Source organism: Onthophagus taurus, chromosome 1, assembly GCF_036711975.1.
Source record: "Onthophagus taurus isolate NC chromosome 1, IU_Otau_3.0, whole genome shotgun sequence".
NCBI classification, from domain to species: Eukaryota; Metazoa; Arthropoda; class Insecta; order Coleoptera; family Scarabaeidae; genus Onthophagus; species Onthophagus taurus.
The window spans coordinates 39,098,163-39,119,344 of record NC_091966.1 but is presented as its reverse complement, the minus strand read 5'-3'; the positions used below and the strand labels follow the sequence as shown (position 1 = coordinate 39,119,344).

The 21,182-nt window shown below is 28.7% G+C and overlaps 2 protein-coding genes across 10 annotated transcripts in view; both read left to right on the top strand.

Annotated features, from left to right (window-relative positions):
• Nucleotides 1–1,845: 1,845 nt before the first annotated feature.
• Nucleotides 1,846–7,197, top strand: LOC111416335 (Cytosolic non-specific dipeptidase 2). Its single transcript, XM_023048322.2, has 5 exons — nucleotides 1,846–1,912; nucleotides 1,970–2,056; nucleotides 2,116–3,217; nucleotides 6,751–7,002; nucleotides 7,059–7,197. Exons 1-5 carry the CDS (start codon nucleotides 1,878–1,880, stop codon nucleotides 7,104–7,106), a joined length of 1,524 nt encoding a protein of 507 aa, XP_022904090.2. The 5' UTR covers nucleotides 1,846–1,877; the 3' UTR covers nucleotides 7,107–7,197.
• A 6,795-nt stretch (nucleotides 7,198–13,992) lies between these two features.
• The window catches only part of LOC111416327 (Na[+]/H[+] hydrogen exchanger 2), a 48,664-nt gene continuing 41,474 nt past the window's right edge, over nucleotides 13,993–21,182 (top strand). For 6 of the 9 annotated variants that reach the window (XM_023048306.2, XM_023048305.2, XM_023048303.2 and 3 more), the window contains exon 1: nucleotides 13,994–14,674. In XM_023048306.2, the coding sequence (XP_022904074.1) occupies nucleotides 14,224–14,674 (451 nt within the window). In that variant the 5' untranslated portion in view covers nucleotides 13,994–14,223. Of the gene's footprint in view, nucleotides 14,675–21,182 lie in introns of all 9 variants that reach the window. The other 3 variants (XM_023048302.2, XM_023048300.2, XM_023048307.2) reach the window with 1 other exon arrangement.

The following is a 21,182-nucleotide window of genomic DNA, read 5'->3' as shown; positions in this document are numbered from 1 at the left end:
TTCCTGTGTACAGAATGGTTCGAATTCGATGTCCGAATAGGGTATCTCAAACCCTATTCCAGTTAGAATAAAAGTAGCTGACATGTCTCGATCTCCTTTTTTAGTGTCGTCAAATTAAATTTACAGTTTCCTGTAAATTACTTATTCTATTAAAAATTTATATAAAATTTACTTTATTTTCTAATATGTAACATTCTAACAAGTTTTCGTAATTTTCGTAATCCATCTTAAAAAACAGGATTTTTAATTTGTCACTTCAGAAAATTTTTGAATACAAACAAATGGTGCTGTTTATTTGAATTAAAAAAATATATATGAGTGCCATCTATCAATAATTTATTAAGTCATTTAATAATAATATTAAATATTAATAAAAAATGTGAAATAATGTAATCTATTCCAACTTTGTGTAAAACAAATATAAATTAAATAGTTCAACAAATGTATTTGTTTCAAATATCAGAAATATGTTGTTTTAATTTTTAGTTATAATTTACAGGGAACTGTAAATTTAATTTCTTTGGCGACACTAAAAAAAAGTTTATTTTTAGCTTTATTCTAAAACAATAAGAAATAGACTTTTCAAATCCTATATTTATGTAATCAAAAAAAAATAACGAATTTTATAAGCGAATAATCAGTGGTTGTTTCCATTTAAAAAAACCAAAATTGTTATGATATCTCAAAACTTAAAATCGACAAATTTTTTTTGTCTACCTCATGAAATTTTCTGTAAAAAAGTGTCCGTATAATGGCTTAGTAACAATACTCCATCTATAATAATAACCAAGATAATTGCACTTGTTGGTTTTACGATATTTTCAATTTTGGCCTCTAGGGGAAAAACAAAAGACGACAGCGCTTTAAAGTTTTCGGCATTAGCAGTTTCTCGAAAAACGAGATCATGACATGTAACTACTTTTCTTCTAACTCTTATAGTTTCCGAGTTAGCCTATTCGAACATCGAATTTGAACCATCCTGTACATTAGAATTATTAATAGGTAAACTTGTTAAAATAAGGGCCTGTTTGTCGACGTCTTAAATTTATTTCAGTATTAAGTCCACTCTTATAATTATTATTTAATGAAATCATTTGTATGAAGTCTTGCAGCATTTAACAAATAATAAACATAGCCATAAAAACATATGTATAATCTTATTACCTTATCAAAATCCTCAATCAAAATTATTAAATGCTAATTATTAGGGCAAACAACAGTAGTTACGCCACTGCATTTATGGGTTTAGACCAAAATTTTTTGCACGAATCGTTATTTTAACTCTAGTTTGTGATTAAAATTATTCCACGACTTACAGGAACCTGTATATTAATTGTAACGTCAAAGTTAGTTATAGGCTGTCATAAACGTCAAATTTGTCAGAATTTTTATTGAATATCAAATTATAAAAATAATATTGCTTAAAATTGATTTTATAAGGATTAAATACTTTATTCTGATCATATTGAGGTAAATATGTATTTATATAAATTGGTTCTAAAGGTTGGGGTTTCTAAATAATTATTAATTTGAGCTATTCTCATTAACACTAATAACTTTATAATTTATTAACTAATAGAATACACTACAGATTATAATGTTTACAACAACAAGTTGTTTACAATCGGACCGATATTTTAAAAATAGCAAACATGTTTTGTTGTTATTAAACAGATAACAATATAGGGTATCTTTTATAGAAAAATACCGATAAATAAACCACTATTACAATTATCTTACATAATTTAATCTATAACTTTATATAATTTAATTTAAAACCATAAAAAGCACATTTGTATAAATTTATTTGAATAAACGTAATATATAGGCAACACAAATTACACAACCACAATCTTAATTGCCTATAAAGGTTCCTTATGAAACTTGCTGACGAATTTCACAAAGTAGAGGGGTAAAAACTGATAAAATTTCTTTATAAATACTGAACGTAAGTTATAAATTTTTCCAGACTTCAATACACAACTTCATCCCAAACAAAGAGTTCTACTGAACCAGTCATGGCAAGTTTACCTGGCCCTTTACCCAAATTATTCAGGTAAAATTTACAACTTTATTTAAATTTAACAATTATAACAAATACTTTTTTATACTTAGTTATATCGATCAACACAAATCAGAGTACATAGAAGTGTTAAAAGAAGCCGTTGCAATTCAATCTGTATCAGCATGGGCGGATAAACGAGGTGAAATTAAACGTATGATCCAATGGGCATCAGATAGATTAAAAAAGTTAGGTTGTGACATAACCTTACGTGATGTTGGAACACAAACCCTTCCAAATGGAGATACCATTCCACTTCCTCCAGTTCTTTTTGGATATTATCATGCGGGTGATAACAAAAAAACTGTTGTTGTTTATGGACATTTAGATGTTCAACCTGCTTTAAAAGAAGACGGTTGGAACACAGATCCATTTGTTTTAACTGAATCAAATGGAAAATTATATGGAAGAGGTGCATCAGATGATAAAGGACCCGTTTTATGTTGGATACATGCTTTGGAAGCTTACCAAAAAACAGGAGCTGAAATTCCAGTAAATATTAAATTTGTATTTGAAGGAATGGAAGAATCCGGAAGCGAAGGATTAGATGCGCTTCTTTTCTCTGAAAAAGATAAATTTTTGGCAAACGTTGACTATGTTTGTATCTCTGATAATTATTGGCTCGGTACTACAACACCATGTATAACTTACGGTTTAAGAGGAATTTGTTATTTTAACGTTGAAGTTGAATGTGCCGCAAAAGATCTTCACAGCGGCGTTTTCGGTGGAACCGTTAACGAAGGAATGTCCGATTTAATTCACATTTTAGATCGCCTGGTTGATAAAAATGGAAAGATTTTAATTCCCGGTATTTACGATGAAGTCGCACCTTTGCAGGAGGGCGAAAGCGAGCTTTATAATAAAATAACTTTTGACGTTCACGAATATCGCAACGATGTGGGTACCACCGCTTTAGCTCGGGGTGGAATTAAAGAAGATCTTTTGATGCACCGCTGGCGTTATCCTAGTCTTTCATTGCATGGCATTGAAGGGGCTTTTAGCGAACCTGGAGCTAAAACTGTTATTCCTGGGAAAGTTATTGGGAAATTTTCTATTCGAATTGTTCCTAATCAAGAACCAGAAAAAATTGAGAAATATGTTGTTGATCATATCAATAAAATTTGGAAGGAAAGAGGAAGTACAAATAAAATGAAGGTAAATCAAAATCAATTTTATTTATTTTTGTGGTTATAAGTAAATGTTGAAACAAATTACATTTATTTATGGTGATCATGAGATAAGATTAGAAATGTTTTTCTGTTGATTTCAATTATGTAATGTTTGTCAAGTTTTAAGATCAACGACTTGATGACTTGAAAAGGGGTTTAAATCAATTTAATCCTGTATGATTAATTTATTAAAGATGAATTGATATTTAAGGATTAAAATAATATGATGATATGATAAGTAAGATGATATTACAATGACGTGTGTTATAACAGTGTTTATTAGCGAGTTTAATAAATAAACTATAAATTTATTCTTTTAAATAAATTTTTGAATAAAGTTGAAACGTCAATGTGACACAAAGTCAATATTACCAACTGTAACCAACTTCACAACAATGTGTTAAAATTAAATGTCAAGTTTATGAAACGTCATATTTTTTTTTTACGAAAATTAATTAATTTATGCTTAAATCATACGAAAAAAGGAATTTGTTTCAGGTTAACTTAACCTTAGTGAATAATAACCCTCATTATATGATCGTATAATAATATACTATTTTTAAATAACAACATAATATAAAGAAATGCAAACTTTTTGCTATCATATCAAACGTATACAGGTTGGTTCAGATTTTAATCGGGAAACTTTTCTGGAAGCCAAAATAACACAAGTTTTTTATATAAACATAGGTTCGCAACTGTTTTGTTTTCGAGCTATGAGCTGTCACAGTTGAGCTAAAATTTCGGGTATAAGTAAACCGTTGAGCTTGAAACTTTGTACGTATGTACAGGATGGTTCAAATTCGATGTCCGAATAGGCTAACTCGGAAACTATAAGAGTTAGAAAAAAAGTAGCTTACATGTCATGATCTCGTTTTTCGAGAAGCTGCTAATGCCGAAAACCTCAAAGCGGTATCGTCTTTTGTTTTTCCCCTAGAGGTCAAAATTGAAAATATTGTAAAACCAGCAAGTGCAATTATCTTGGTTATTATTATAGGTGGAGTATTATAACTAAGACATTATATAGACACTTTTTTACAGAGAATTTCATGACGTAGTCAAAAAAAATTTTTCGATTTTAGATTTTGAGATATAACAATTTTGGTTTTTTTTTAAATGGAAACAACCACTGATTATTCGCTTATTAAATTCATTATTTTTTTCTAATTACAAAAATATAGGTGTTTGATATAGGTCTATTTGTTATTGTTTTAGAATAAAGCTAAAAATAAACTTTTTTTTAGTGTCGTCAAAGAAATAAAATTTACAGTTTCCTGTAAATTACAACTAAAAATTAAACAAACACATTTCTGATATTTGAAACAAATGCATTTGTTGAACTATTTAATTTCTATTTGTTTTACACAAAAGTTGGAATAGATTGCATTATTTCCCATTTTTTATTAATATTTAATATTATTATTAAATGACTTAATAAATTATTGATAGATGGCGCTCATACATTTTTTTTTAATAAAGTCCCTAGATTTACAAAGTACCGCGGTTTATGACGCCTGTTTTCAAGCCAAAATGGCGGTTTGACAACTTGTCACTGCATCTCACCACTTATTTACAAAAATATTGCCTTTGAATATCGTCTTGTTGCCTTTGAAGTTGAAAAAATAGCAGTAAGAAAGGAGTTTTGGCATAATGTTATCAATAGAACGACATAGTTTTAAATTTCCCGCTTGACTGTCAAGCCAAAATGGCGGCAAACCGCGGTACTTTGTAAATCTAGGGAGTTTATTTTTTAAATTCAAATAAGCATAGCGACATTTGTTTGGTTTGTTTGTATTCAAAAATTTTCTGAAGTGTCAAATTAAAAATCCTGTCTTTTTAAGATCAATTATGAAAATTACGAAAAGGTTAACATGCTAGAATGTTACATATTAGAAAATAAAGTAAATTTTATATAAATTTTTAGTAGAATAGTTATTAGTTATAGTACCGTAATTTACAGAAAACTGTAAATTTAATTTCTTTGACGACACTAAAAAAAGTTTATTTTTTAGCTTTATTCTAAAACAATAAGAAATAGACCCCATATTTTTGTAATCAGAAAAAAAGTAACGAATTTAATAAGCGAATAATCAGCGGTTATTTCTTATTTCATTTAAAAAAACGAAAATTGTCATAATATCTCAAAATGTATAACGGCAAAATTTTTTTGACTACGCTATCAAATTCTCTGTAAAAAAGTGTCCATATAATGTCTTAGTAATAATACTCCACCTAGAGATCATAACATGTAAGCTACGTTTTTTCTAACTTATAGTTTTCGAAATAGCTTATTCGGACATCGAATTAGAACCACTCCGTACAGGGTGTATCAAATGTTTGGAATATAGCCAATAACATCGCCATTTGTGGTTTTAAAAAGAAATGTTTCAAATAAAAAAATCCTTATTAATTGTGGCGCATTTTTTGACGATACTTGCTTGTTCACATTGTTCTTTGTTTCGTTGCTATGGCAACCAACATTGTTATTTTAAATAGGATGCATATATTTTTTTTGCATACTTTTATAGAGGATAAGTCCCTCTATGCGATGAACATATCAAATCATATGGTTGTATAAGAAAAAAATCGACAAAAAATGCGTTTTTTGAAAGTCGCCAATTACAAGCAAAGTAGGCGCCGAAATAACGTTGTATAAAATAACGTTGACAGCTTTAAATGTCAAAAAAATTACAGTTTCAAAAATTATTAATAATTAATAATGTATGGTCATTGGTAACTGTCTTTGGCCATCAACTTTTTGCAAATTTTGAATTCTGTGGATTGTGTAATTTGTGTATCCGGGTAAATATTATTGAACAGTGCGTTTCCTATCACCTGCACCGTACCCATACATTATTAATATTTAGATTCTTTGTCGTTCGCTTAATTGCGCCATATTTGTTTAAACTGTTAATTTATTGACATTTAAAGCTGTCAAAGGCGTTATTTCGGCGCCTACTTTGATTGTAATTAGCTGATTTAAGACTTTTAAAAGAAGCATTTTTTTCTCGATATTTTACTTATACAACCATATGATTTAATATGTTCATCGCGTAGAGGGCATCCCATATAAGGGCAATATAAGGGCATATGCATCTCATTTAAAATAACAATGTTGGTTGCCATGGCAACGATACAAAAAACAATGTAAACAAGCAAATATCGCAAAAAAATGCGTCACAATTAATAAAGAAACTTTTATTTGAAACACAATTTTTCTTTAAAACCACAAATGGCGAAGTTATTGGCTATATTCCAGACATTTGACACATCCCCTGTATATTATATACAGCATGATTCAGAGTAAGCGCCTTATTTTTTTTAGCCACACTGTAGGAGAAAACGTTCCGCACTAAACTAAAGTAGAGGAGAGATCATACAGAGAACTTTTTTTAAAATAATAGAGCAAAAATTTGAAAATCAAAGACAAAAATTAATCATTAAATTTTAACCGACCCCCGGGTCGCTACAGATCTATATTTTGATTTATTTATTAATGTTAAATCATCTCGAATTTAGGCTTATATGGGACATGGAGGACGTCCATGGATGGAAAATCCAAATCATCCACACTTTATGGCAGGCAGGAAAGCCACAAAACACGTTTATGGCGTCGAGCCAGATTTAACCCGCGAGGGTGGTTCAATTCCCGTTACCTTAACGTTTCAACAATGCACTGGAAAGACTGTTATTTTGATTCCAGTCGGACGTGGTGATGATGGTGCTCATTCCCAAAACGAAAAGATTGATATTAGTAATTATATTAATGGGGTAAGTGCAATTAAATTAAAGGTTCGAGTTAGATAACATAAAAAATTTTTTTTTAGACCAAGTTATTGGGGGCTTATTTGTATGAAGTTTCTCAATTGAAATGAAGATTCTTTTGTATTAATTTCTTTATGCATTATTCATTTATTATAATATTGAATTAATTGTATACAAAAATATAATAGTCTTATAATTAAAGGAGTTTTTTTAAAGGATATGATTATCATACAAATAAAATTAAAATGAGATAATTTTTACCAGAAAGTAATGCAAAATTGTAATTTTTATGTAGATGGTAAGAAGTAAAATGTTTAATAAAACATGAAAGCTTATTATTATTTTAAAATTAATAATATTTTTCAAAATTTGTCATCAATTAGAAATTGTAGAAATATTTTGGTTTAGTGCCATCTATGAGTGAAAACTCAAATTAAGTCAACTATAAAATGCAAAGCTGTATGTTTGGTTGCCTATTTTAATTATTAATTTCATATATATACTATCTTCTATATCGCTGACTCCCTATCTAAGCAATGAGTGGCGAGCGTTTCCATCAAAAGAAGACGGAATGATATATGTTTTGTCTTTGTCGTACCCCCGTGTCGCGAAAGCGCTAGCGCGAATCGTAAATTTTAAAGAGTTTGAAGTGTTTCGCGCGTATTTTATGCAGCTTTAAAATGCAATTATTATTATAGATGGTTTACTTTAACTATAAATTATCACTGATGCATCAAATAAATTAGAGTATATGTACTCTAAATGTTTATAAAGAAAAATGTTTCAAGAAAAGGAGGACTTTGAATTCTTTTTTATTACACTGAGATCTTTCCTTCTACCTGCTCAACCAATTTTTAGGACCCAAAACTATCTCCACTACTCTTTTTCTTTTTTATTTTACTTTTAACACATTTGCTTCACTTTCTTAACAAATAACAATTACATTTTAAATTGCTTAGTCCTAAAATATGTTAATAATTATGTTATTATACACATGAAACCTATAATATACATAACTAAATATTTAGATTTTAGGTTATGTTTATGTCAAACATTTATTTGTTGATTTATAAACATCAAGGTCATCAGCTGCTATTAATTTTTAATTCACCGTCCAATAAGATAAAAGCGTACTCATCACGTGTTCACACATGTCTCTTGAGTCGACGGGGGTACGACAAAGACAGATATATATATGTCTGCACTCTAGTGTTTACACTCTTTTGCTGCCTTAGTCAGCGATATAGAAGATAGTATATATATGATTAATTTTATAATCCTCAACTTATCAAATTTAATAAAAATACTTAAATAATATTCAAAATCTCTTAAATTCAGATTAATTTTAATAATTCTTTTATTGTAACTCATAAATTCATAAAGATTTGTGAAATATTTCAGATCTTATTGCGATTTAACTAAAATTAGACTAAATTAGAATAAACACTGGAAAAGTTTTAATGAATCTTCAAAAACGTTTCATATTTATAAATTTATTTATAGCCACCCTGAAAACAATGTTTCCGCGGAAAAACGGAGACAATTTAATCTATATTTACTCAAACCCAACAATTTTTACACTTTTGTATGGAAAAAAGGACCATATAAATGGTTTAAATGAAACAAATCCCACTGTAAATTTACACAAAGATTTAAAAATGAATTGTTCCGAATTTAAAATAGCGTTAAATCCGGAACATGGAAATTAACAATAATTAAAATGATCTTGTTACGTCCGTAGATTTTATAACATTGTTTGTTAAATAAAGTGAACAACTTTTTTTTAAATAGATTTATTTTAATTCTATTTTTGATTTATTTTTGTATTGATCGAATTAGTGTTACGTAAATGAATTATCTAGAGTAAAGTAGTTCACAAATTGGATTGAAATCGGCAAAGCAAAATTAGTTTTAAAACAGTTTTGTAACAAACATTTTTTTCTTATACTTTATTAAAATAAACCTTGAACTCTTTGTCTGGAGTGCTCTAAACGATGCAATTTGTAGAAACGATAATTTAAAAATCGATTCCGACCAATTTCATTTTTCAAGGAAACTAAGCTCAAAACAAAACTTTGTAAGAACGCAAACAAATTTACAATTGATATGCAAAATATCTTACACGTGCTACCAGTTTAAGACAAATTCATCACTACTTAAGTGGTATAATTATTACCTAATTGTTCTTTATAGACATCTTGAAACAATTTGAAGTGATTCATCGAATTGTTTTTAAATCTTGCATTTATGTTTCTGTGATGATGTTTATGAATGGGTTTTATCGGGGTCAGAATAATCGTTATGTATGTATGGGGTATGGTTTTAGCATTATTGCGGGGCGATGACCGAAATAGATGAGGTGCTACAGAGAGTTGTGTGGATGGCGGCGCAAACAGTACATCGGCTTTTATTTGGAATGACGCCGGCGACCCCGGGTTTTGTAAATACCATATGTCGTTAAAATAGCGATCGATCGAAGTACTCAGACTGTTAAATAATAGTCGAGTAGGGTGGTTTTTAAAAGAATTAATTTATGAAATTAAATTTAATTAAAAGGGGAGGATTCAGTGATTAATATTTTTGAGTGTTAAAAAGTATTAAAATTACTTATATTTCAAGTATTAAATACATTAAGCTTTTTAATGAAAGAAACAATATTTGAAGACTTCGTTTTTAAGAAAAAGTTTATTAACACAGTATTGCTTCGTTTCACTTTTGAAGTCAAACAAATTTGTAGATTCTCGATATTTACGCATCTGAGCACAAAAGTACAAGAGAGCAATACAGCGTGTCCCGTATCTTCCGCATCAGAGCATTATACGGTTGTAGAAGACATTATTCTGAAGCGATTTTTTTTGTTTATAATAACCTCACTGGAACTGTTTTTCGACGTCCAATGGCAAATCGTAAATCAGATTCAGGTAATCCCCTGGTCCGGACCGCCGCGCCGATCAAAACACGTTTCTCACGTGTACTTACCAATAGATTCGACACGCAAAGAGAAATAAACTTTTTTCGTGAATCAAAATCGTCTGTTATAGGATAAAAGCTGAGGATTTTAAAGAGTTCCCGTGCGGTTATTATAAACATTTCGAAAAAATTTTATTAGAAAGATCACTTCAGAGTAATGTATTCTACAACCGTATAATGCTCTGATGCAGATACGGGACACGCTGTATTGTTAAGGATAACATTTACTACAACTTTTCTTCTAAAAGTTTTTTTGTAATATGATCCGTTTCCCAAGTGTTAGCATTTACGACATAAAACTACGAATTCGGCAAATTTTCATATTTTCGTATTTTTCTCGATATCTATGCACCTGAAAGCAAAAGTGCATGAGAGCAATATTGTTTAGAATGAAATTTGCAACAACTTTTGTTCTAAAAATTTTTTTGTAATATGCTCCGATTCCCGAATATTAGATACCATTAACAGCTTGTAAAACAACGAATTCATCAAATTTTCATATTTTCGTATTTTTCTCGATATCTATGCACCTGAAAATAAAAGTGCAAGAGAGCAATATTGTTTAGAATGAAATTTACAACAACTTTTGTTCTAAAAATTTTTTTGTAATATGCTCTGGTTCCCGAATATTAGATACCATTAACAACTTGTAAAACAACGAATTCATCAAACTCTCGTATTTCTCTCAAGATCTATGCATCTGAGAGTAAAAGTGCAAGAGAGCAATATTGTTAATAATGAAATTTTCTATAACTTACATTCTAAAAGTTTGTTTGTAATATACTCCGATTCCCGAATGTTAGATACCATTAACAACTTGTAAAACAATTAATTCATCAAATTCTCATATTTTCGTATTTTTCTCGATATCTGTGCATCTGAGAGTAAAAGTGCAAGAGAGTAGTATTGTTAAGAATAAAGTTTGCAACCACTTTTGTACTAAAAGTTTTTTTGTAATATGCTCCGATTCCCGAATATTAGATACCATTAACAACTTGTAAAACAACGAATTCATCAAATTTTCATATTTTCGTATTTTTTCTCGATATCTATCCATCTGAGAGAAATAATGCAAGAGAGTAATATTGTTAAGAATGAAATTTCCTATAACTTACATTCTAAAAGTTTGTTTGTAATATACTCCGATTCCCGAATGTTAGATACCATTAACAACTTGTAAAACAATTAATTCATCAAATTCTCATATTTTCGTATTTTTCTCGATATCTGTACATCTGAGAGTAAAAGTGCAAGAGAGCAATATTGTTAAGAATGAAATTTGCAACAACTTTTGTTCTAAAAGTTTTTTTGTAATATGATCCGATTCCCTAATGTTAGATACCATTAACAACTTGTAAAACAACGAATTCGGCAAATTTTCATATTTTCGTATTTTTCTCGATATCTATGCACCTGAAAGCAAAAGTGCACGAGAGCAATATTGTTTAGAATGAAATTTGCAACAACTTTTGTTCTAAAAAATTTTTTGTAATATGCTCCGATTCCCGTATATTAGATACCATTAATAACTTGTAAAACAACGAATTCATCAAATTCTCATATTCTCGTATTTCTCTCAAGATCTATGCATCTGAGAGTAAAAGTGCAACAGAGCAATATTGTTAAGCATGAAATTTGCAACAACTTTTGTTCTAAAAGTCTTTTTGTAATATGATCCGATTCCCTAATGTTAGATACCATTAACAACTTGTAAAACAACGAATTCATCAAATTTTCATATTTTCGTATTTTTCTCGATATCTATCCATCTGAGAGAAAAAAATGCAAGAGAGCAATATTGTTAACAATGAAATTTCCTATAACTTACATTCTAAAAGTTTTTTTGTAATATGCTCCGATTTCCGTATATTAGATACCATTAACAACTTGTAAAACAACGAATTCATCAAATTCTCATATTCTCGTATTTTTCTCAATATCTATGCATCTGAGAGTAAAAGTGCAAGAGAGCAATATTGTTAAGAATGAAAGTTGCAACAACTTTTGTTCTAAAAGTCTTTTTGTAATATGATTCGATTCCCTAATGTTAGATACCATTAACAACTTGTAAAACAACGAATTCATCAAATTTTCATATTTTCGTACTTTTCTCGATATCTATCCACCTGAGAGAAAAAAATGCAAGAGAGCAATATTGTTAACAATGAAATTTCCTATAACTTACATTCTAAAAGTTTTTTTGTAATATGCTCCGATTCCCGTATATTAGATACCATTAACAACTTGTAAAACAACGAATTCATCAAATTCTCATATTCTCGTATTTCTCTCAAGATCTATGCATCTGAGAGTAAAAATGCAAGAGAGCAATATTGTTAATAATGAAATTTACAACAACTTTTGTTCAAAAAGTTTTTTTGTAATATGCTCCGTTTCCTGTATATTAGATACCATTAACAACTTGTAAAACAACGAATTCATCAAATTCTCATATTCTCGTATTTCTCTCAAGATCTATGCATCTGAGAGTAAAAGTGCAAGAGAGCAATATTGTTAATAATGAAATTTGCAACAACTTTTGTTCAAAAAGTTTTTTTGTAATATGCTCCGATTCCCGTATATTAGATACCATTAACAACTTGTAAAACAACGAATTCATCAAATTCTCATATTCTCGTATTTCTCCCAAGATCTATGCATCTGAGAGTAAAAGTGCAAGAGAGCAATATTATTAAGAATGAAAATTGCAACAACCCTTGTTATAAAAGATTTTTGGTAATATGATCTCTTTCCCAAATGTTACCATTACCAACTTGTAAAACAACGAATTCATCAAATTCTTATATTTTCGTCATTTTCTCGATATCTATGCATCTAAGTGCAAAAGAGCAATATTGTTAAGAATGAAATTTGCAACAACCCTTCTTATAACTTTTTTTTTGCAATATGCTCTCATTCCCGAATATTAGATACCATTAACAACTTGGAAATTTTCATATTCTTGTCGATATCTATGCATCTGAGAGCAAAATTGTTAAGAAGAAAATTTATAAGCTTTCGAGTGAAAAAGACCGTTTTTCGAAATATATTTTAGTTATTGAGACATCAAGTTATAAACCTAGTCGAATTATTCTTCTTTTCAATTTTAGCTTAATTTTCGACCCTTTTTTAAAAAATCGTAATAAATCCATTTATTCCGACACCATTCTACAATATTCATTAATTATACAAAAAAGTATCAGCTTTTTAATGAAAATAACGTCATTTCAAAATAACTTTTAGTTTTTGAGATAAAAATTATTAAACACAACATTGTCTATTCTCACTTTTACAGGTAAACTAATATCTAAACTTATTTTCAAAAAATCGCCACAAAGAGATGTTTTAATGAATCGTTATAAAATTAGTATCACCATTGATAAAGTAAATTATAAACTTTCCAGACCGATTTTAAAAACATCTTTTTGTTATTTATATATAGGTACACTTCAAAAGTTTAATTTTAACGAATTTTGTTTAAACTGATTTATAAATCATTGTGATTGCTAACTTTAGTGGGTTATCACGATAACAATAAAATTATCAATGGTTTCGAAATTGAATTACAACAAAAATGATTCATTTAAATATTTTTGAAATATACTTGAAATATATTAATGTCTCGTAGATTCATCTTGAATTGAAGAAGTATTGATTGATTAATACTTTTCGAGTTCAATAAAGATTTTGTAGAAATGATATTAAAGTCAAATAAAATAAGTCAAGATAAGTGTAATAAAATATTGTGAGATTGGATTTTTTATTTTTATAGTGGATGAGGACAATAAGAATGTTTAATAACCGCAACTTATTATTTTAATTACTTGATTGTGTAATTCAACTACCTAAAAGGATCTAAAGATAATAAAAAAAAGGATTTTGAGATGGAAAAATCGTTTATGATTTGTAACATTTTTGAGGAATTAGGTTTTTAGTAAATTTTTATTACGCAGGCGCAAAATTTTCAATCCCCCGCAGGAACAACTCCTGGGCGCCGCGACGCCAACAGCTGGTTCAATCCGGACGCGTCGTCGCCAGTGCTGCAGGGCACGTGCACGATGCCACTGTCTTCCGTTGCCGCGGTTATTTAGCACCCGTCCTGCCATTCTCGATCTTATCAGCACCAGGACGTCGCGGTTACGACGACGACGACGTCGACGAGTTCCCTAAAAAAACGTCAACAACGATACTATCGCCGTCAGTCGTTCGCGAACTCCTCGTCGCCGCGAAAGTTAATGTGGTGAAACCCCAACGAAAATGTACTCTTTAAGGCACGGTGTTAATTTGGCTCGAAGGGCGTGTTGGACCCTTATTTTTATAATAGGGACATTTTCGTTCCTGCTACATACAGCCGGGGCGAAACCCTCTGCAGTTGCGGAAGAAACTTTTATGTACCCCAGGCCGGACCTCGAACCGATTCCAGATGACTATCATCGTCCCTATGAAGGGATGGAGTTTGGTCCAATGGGGCCGCCTCAAAACAAACCGGGGGATGTTGCTTCGCTAAAAACCGAAGCGAATCCTAGAACATCCAGGGATTCGCCTTCTTCATCAACAACTGACTCAACCGATAGCCCTGATGTTAGTTCCGAGGGTCCTGAAATTAAGAACCCGACTCGATATCCGGTGTTTTCCGTCTCTTTTCATCGGGTAGAGACACCCTTCATTATTGGATTATGGATATTTTGTGCTAGCATAGCCAAAATTGGTAAGCGAGGGATTTTTTGAATTTTATTTTTTTAGGACATATTATTCATTGAAAAGTAGATTCATGTGTATCAATATTTGCATAAAAGATAATAACCGCGGTGTTTAATAAGCTTTGCGTATCTTACTCATGGATTATTTTTTCGTTTTATTATATTTGAATTAAAAAAAATTAGGTTGAGTGTATCAAAATTTGTTATTTTGAAAACCACAAAACCTAAGTTGCATTTTCATGATTCATTTTTTCTATTTCCGCTTAAAATCGATATGATAACATTTTTAAACATAAAATTAAATATTTAAAATAACTATTCCACTATTTGTGTTATTTCCGTTCTCAAATCAACTGTATTTTTAAAGTGTTGAAGATTCCAAAGTGAATTTTAAAGTATGATTCAATTATTTGCTATTACGTTTTAATAAACGTAATCAAAAATTTTCTCATAATATAACATGAAACGTAACTAATTTTCTTGGCATAAACTACAAAATCCACACGGAGTGTATTAAAAGCTATGAAATTGACATAGATCACGTTTGAGTTGCTTTTTTTGATTTAAAACTCGACAAAATTCGTTTTTAAAAAAACGTAATAAATCGATTTATTAAGATATTGTTGTATAACATTCAGGAATTATACAAGAAAGTATCATCGTAGTTGAAAGTAACTTTTAGTTTTTGAGATAAAAATTTTTAAACACAACTTTGCTTCTTCTCGCTTAATTTTGTTGAATTGTTTTTAAAAAATCGTCACAAATAGATGTTTTAATAAAATGTTATAAAATTATCATCGTTTATAAAAGAAATTATAAACTTTAGAATGAAAAAGACAGTTTTTAAAAATATCATTTAGTTATTGAGATATCAATTCACAAACAACAACAACAATATTATTCCATTTTTCAAGTTAGGTTTATTTTTCAATCGTTTTTTTAAAAATTGTAATAAATCGGTTTAATGAGATATCGTTCTACAACTTTCAGAGATTATATAAAAAATTCACAGCTTTTTAATGAAAGTAACCGTATTTGAAAATAACTTTTAGTTTTTGAAAAAAAAAATTTTTAAAACAGTGTATTGCTTCTTCTCACTCCAAATTTCTTCATTCACGATTTTTACGCATCTGAGAGCAAAAATGCAAGAGAACAATATTGTTAAAAATAAAATTTGCAACAACTTTTGTTATAAAAGTTTGTTTGCAATATGCTCTAATTCCTAAATACTACCATTAACTACGTGTAAAATAACGAATTCATCAAATTTTTATATTTTTGTACTTTTCTCAATATCTATGCATCTGAGAGCAAAAGTGCAAGAGAGCAATACTGTTAAGAATAAAATTTGCAACAACTTTTGTTATAAATGTTTTTTGTAATATGCTCCAATTCTCAAATGATACCATTAACAACTTGGAAAACAACGAATTCGTCAACTTTTCATATTTTCGTACTTTTCTCAATATCTATGCATCTGAGAGCAAAAGTGCAAGAGAGCAATACTGTTAAGAATAAAATTTGCAACAACTTTTGTTATAAATGTTTTTTTGTAATATGCTCCAATTCTCAAATGATACCATTAACAAGTTGGAAAACAACGAATTCGTCAACTTTTCATATTTTCGTACTTTTCTCAATATCTATGCATCTGAGAGCAAAAGTGCAAGAGAGCAATACTGTTAAGAATAAAATTTGCAACAACTTTTGTTATAAATATTTTTTTGTAATATGCTCCGATTCCCAAATAACACCATTAACAACTTGTAAAACAACGAATTCGTCAATTTTTCATATTTTCGTACTTTTCTCAATATCTATGCATCTAACAGCAAAAGTGTAAGAAAGCAGTACTGTTAAGAATAAAATTTGCAACAACTTTTGTTATAAAAGTTTGTTTGCAATATGCTCTAATTCCTAAATACTACCATTAACTACTTGTAAAACAACGAATTCATCAAATTTTTATATTTTTGTACTTTTCTCAATATCTATGCATCTGAGAGCAAAAGTGCAAGAGAGCAATACTGTTAAGAATAAAATTTGCAACAACTTTTGTTATAAATATTTTTTTGTAATATGCTCCGATTCCCAAATAATACCATTAACAACTTGTAAAACAACGAATTCGTCAATTTTTCATATTTTCGTACTTTTCTCAATATCTATGCATCTAACAGCAAAAGTGTAAGAAAGCAGTACTGTTAAGAATAAAATTTGCAACAACTTTTGTTATAAATATTTTTTTGTAATATGCTCCGATTCCCAAATAATACCATTAACAACTTGTAAAACAACGAATTCATAAAATTTTCATACTTTCGTACTTTTTTCAATATCTATGCATCTGAGAGCAAAAGTGCAAGAGAGCAATACTGTTAAGAATAAAATTTGCAACAACTTTTGTTATAAATATTTTTTTGTAATATGCTCCGATTCCCAAATAATACCATTAACAACTTGTAAAACAACGAATTCGTCAATTTTTCATATTTTCGTACTTTTCTCAATATCTATGCATCTAACAGCAAAAGTGTAAGAAAGCAGTACTGTTAAGAATAAAATTTGCAACAACTTTTGTTATAAATATTTTTTTGTAATATGCTCCGATTCCCAAATAATACCATTAACAACTTGTAAAACAACGAATTCATAAAATTTTCATACTTTCGTACTTTTCTCAATATCTATGCATCTGAGAGCAAAAGTGCAAGAGAGCAATACTGTTAAGAATAAAATTTGCAACAAATTTTGTTATAAACGTTTGTTTGTAATATGTTCCGATTACAAAATGATAAAATTAACTACTTGTAAAATAATGAATTCATCAAATTTTTATATTTTTGTACTTTTCTCAATATCTATGCATCTGAGTGCAAAAGTGCAAGAGAGCAATACTGTTAAGAATAAAATTTGCAACAACTTTTGTTATAAATGCTTTTTTGTAATATGCTCCAATTCTCAAATGATACCATTAACAACTTGGAAAACAACGAATTCGTCAACTTTTCATATTTTCGTACTTTTCTCAATATCTATGCATCTGAGAGCAAAAGTGCAAGAGAGCAATACTGTTAAAAATAAAATTTGCAACAACTTTTGTTATAAATATTTTTTTGTAATATGCTCTGATTCCCAAATAATACCATTAACAACTTGTAAAACAACGAATTCGTCAATTTTTCATATTTTCTTACTTTTCTCAATATCTATGCATCTGACAGCAAAAGTGTAAGAAAGCAGTACTGTTAAGAATAAAATTTGCAACAACTTTTGTTATAAATATTTTTTTGTAATATGCTCCGATTCCCAAATAATACCATTAACAACTTGTAAAACAACGAATTCATAGAATTTTCATACTTTCGTACTTTTCTCAATATCTATGCATCTGAGAGCAAAAGTGCAAGAGAGCAATACTGTTAAGAATAAAATTTGCAACAAATTTTGTTATAAACGTTTGTTTGTAATATGTTCCGATTACAAAATGATAAAATTAACTACTTGTAAAACAATGAATTCATCAAATTTTCATATTTTTGTATTTTTCTCAATATCTATGCGTTTGAGAGCAAAAGTGCAAAAGAGCAATACTGTTAAGAATAAAATTGGCAACAACTTTTGTTATAAAAGTTTGTTTGTAATATGCTCCAATTCCTAAATGATACCATTAACTACATGTAAAACAACAAATCTATCAAATTTTCATATTTTTGTATTTTTCTCAATATCTATGCGTTTGAGAGCAAAAGTGCAAGAGAGCAATACTGTTAAGAATAAAATTTGCAACAACTTTTGTTATAAATGCTTTTTTGTAATATGCTCCAATTCTCAAATGATACCATTAACAACTTGGAAAACAACGAATTCGTCAACTTTTCATATTTTCGTACTTTTCTCAATATCTATGCATCTGAGAGCAAAAGTGCAAGAGAGCAATACTGTTAAAAATAAAATTTGCAACAACTTTTGTTATAAATATTTTTTTGTAATATGCTCTGATTCCCAAATAATACCATTAACAACTTGTAAAACAACGAATTCGTCAATTTTTCATATTTTCTTACTTTTCTCAATATCTATGCATCTGACAGCAAAAGTGTAAGAAAGCAGTACTGTTAAGAATAAAATTTGCAACAACTTTTGTTATAAATATTTTTTTGTAATATGCTCCGATTCCCAAATAATACCATTAACAACTTGTAAAACAACGAATTCATAGAATTTTCATACTTTCGTACTTTTCTCAATATCTATGCATCTGAGAGCAAAAGTGCAAGAGAGCAATACTGTTAAGAATAAAATTTGCAACAAATTTTGTTATAAACGTTTGTTTGTAATATGTTCCGATTACAAAATGATAAAATTAACTACTTGTAAAACAATGAATTCATCAAATTTTCATATTTTTGTATTTTTCTCAATATCTATGCGTTTGAGAGCAAAAGTGCAAAAGAGCAATACTGTTAAGAATAAAATTGGCAACAACTTTTGTTATAAAAGTTTGTTTGTAATATGCTCCAATTCCTAAATGATACCATTAACTACATGTAAAACAACAAATCTATCAAATTTTCATATTTTTGTATTTTTCTCAATATCTATGCGTTTGAGAGCAAAAGTGCAAGAGTGCAATACTGTTAAGAATAAAATTTGCAACAACTTTTGTTATAAATATTTTTTTCTAATATGCTCCAATTCCCAAATGATACCATTAACAACTTGTAAAACAACGAATTCATCAAATTTTCATACTTTCGTACTTTTCTCAATATCTATGCATCTGAGAGCAAAAGTGCAAGAGAGCAATAATGTTAAGAATAAAATTTGCAACAACTTTTGTTATAAAAGTTTTTTTGTAATATGCTTCGATTCCCAACTGTTACCATTAACAACTTGTAAAACAATAAATTTATTAAATTTTCATAGTTTTGTACTTTTCTCAATATCTATGCACCCGAGAGCAAAAATGCCACAGAGCAATACTGTTAAGAATAAAATTTACTACAACTTTTGATATAAAAGTTTTTTTGTAATATGATCTGTTTCCAAAATATTACCATTAATATAATTTGTAAAACAACGAATTCATCAAATTTTTATAGTTTCCTACTTTTCTCAATATCTATGCATCTGAGAGCAAAAGTGCAAGAGAGCAATACTGTTAAGAATAAAATTTGCAACAACTTTTGTTATAAAAGTGTTTTTGTAACATGCTCCGATTCCCGAATATTAGATACCATTAACAACTTGTAAAACGACGAATTCATCAAATTTTCATAGTTTCGTATGTTTCCGAATATCTATGCATCTGAGAGCAAAAGTGCAAAGGAGCAATACTGCTAAGAATAAAATTTGCAACAACTTTTGTTACAAAACTTTGTTTCCAATATGTTCCAATTTCCAAATGATACCATTAACTACATGTAAAACAACAAATTTATCAAATTTTTATATTTTTGTCAATATCTATGCGAAAATCAAATTTGCTACAACTTATGTTTTAAAAGTTTTTTTGTAGTATAATCTGTTTCCAAAATATTACCATTAACAATTTGTAAAATTCATCAAATTTTCACATTTTTATTTTCAAAAAATCGTCATAAATAGATGCTTTAATAAATTGTTACAAAATTATCACTATTTATAGAAGAAACTAAAAGCTTGTGATTGAAAAATGCCGTTTTTCAAAATATCTTTTAGTTGTTGTGATATTAGCTTATAAACCCAATCAACTTTTTCCACTTTTCAATTTAAGCTTAATTTTCGATCTGTTTTAAAAAATCGTAATAAATCGATTTATAGATATATCATTCTGCAATATTCAGAAATTATACAAAAAATTATCAGGTTTTTAATGAAAGTAACCTTATTTGAAAATACCATTTAATTTTTGAGATAAACATTTTTAAACTCAAGTTTGCTTTTTCTCGCTCAATTTAGCTGAGTTGTTTTTAAAAATCGTCAAAATTAGATGTTTTAATATATCGTTATAAAATTAACACCATTTATAAAGGAAAATATAAGCTTTCGAATGAAGAAGAAAATTTTTCAAAATATCTTTTAGTTCTCGAAATATGAATTTTATTAGAAATTACGAAGTTAACAAAAATCACGTTTCCTCTGTTTTCTTTTCACGTTTATTCAAAATTTATATGATATCTTTCACAAAACTCATTTTTATTTGATTTTTATGGCATTCGTTAATTTCATTTTTAATAAAAACAATAAACAAAGGTTTATGTTTAATCAATTTTAAAAAAGTCGTAAATCGTTTAAAACCCATTTATAATTTTTTATTCGTTTATAGTTAAAAGGAAAAACGAATAAAAGAAGACCTTGCTGAAGTAACAATTTCCAGGTTGAAATTGAAAAAATTTTTCCTTTCTTTTTTATCGTCGAAGGTGAATCGGTGTCATTAGAAAAGGGTAAAAGTCAGGAATTGATTTTCTTGTTTAATATAGTCCCTTTTCTTTACCTATTGCGTTTATAGATCGTTTGAAACTAAATTAAGTA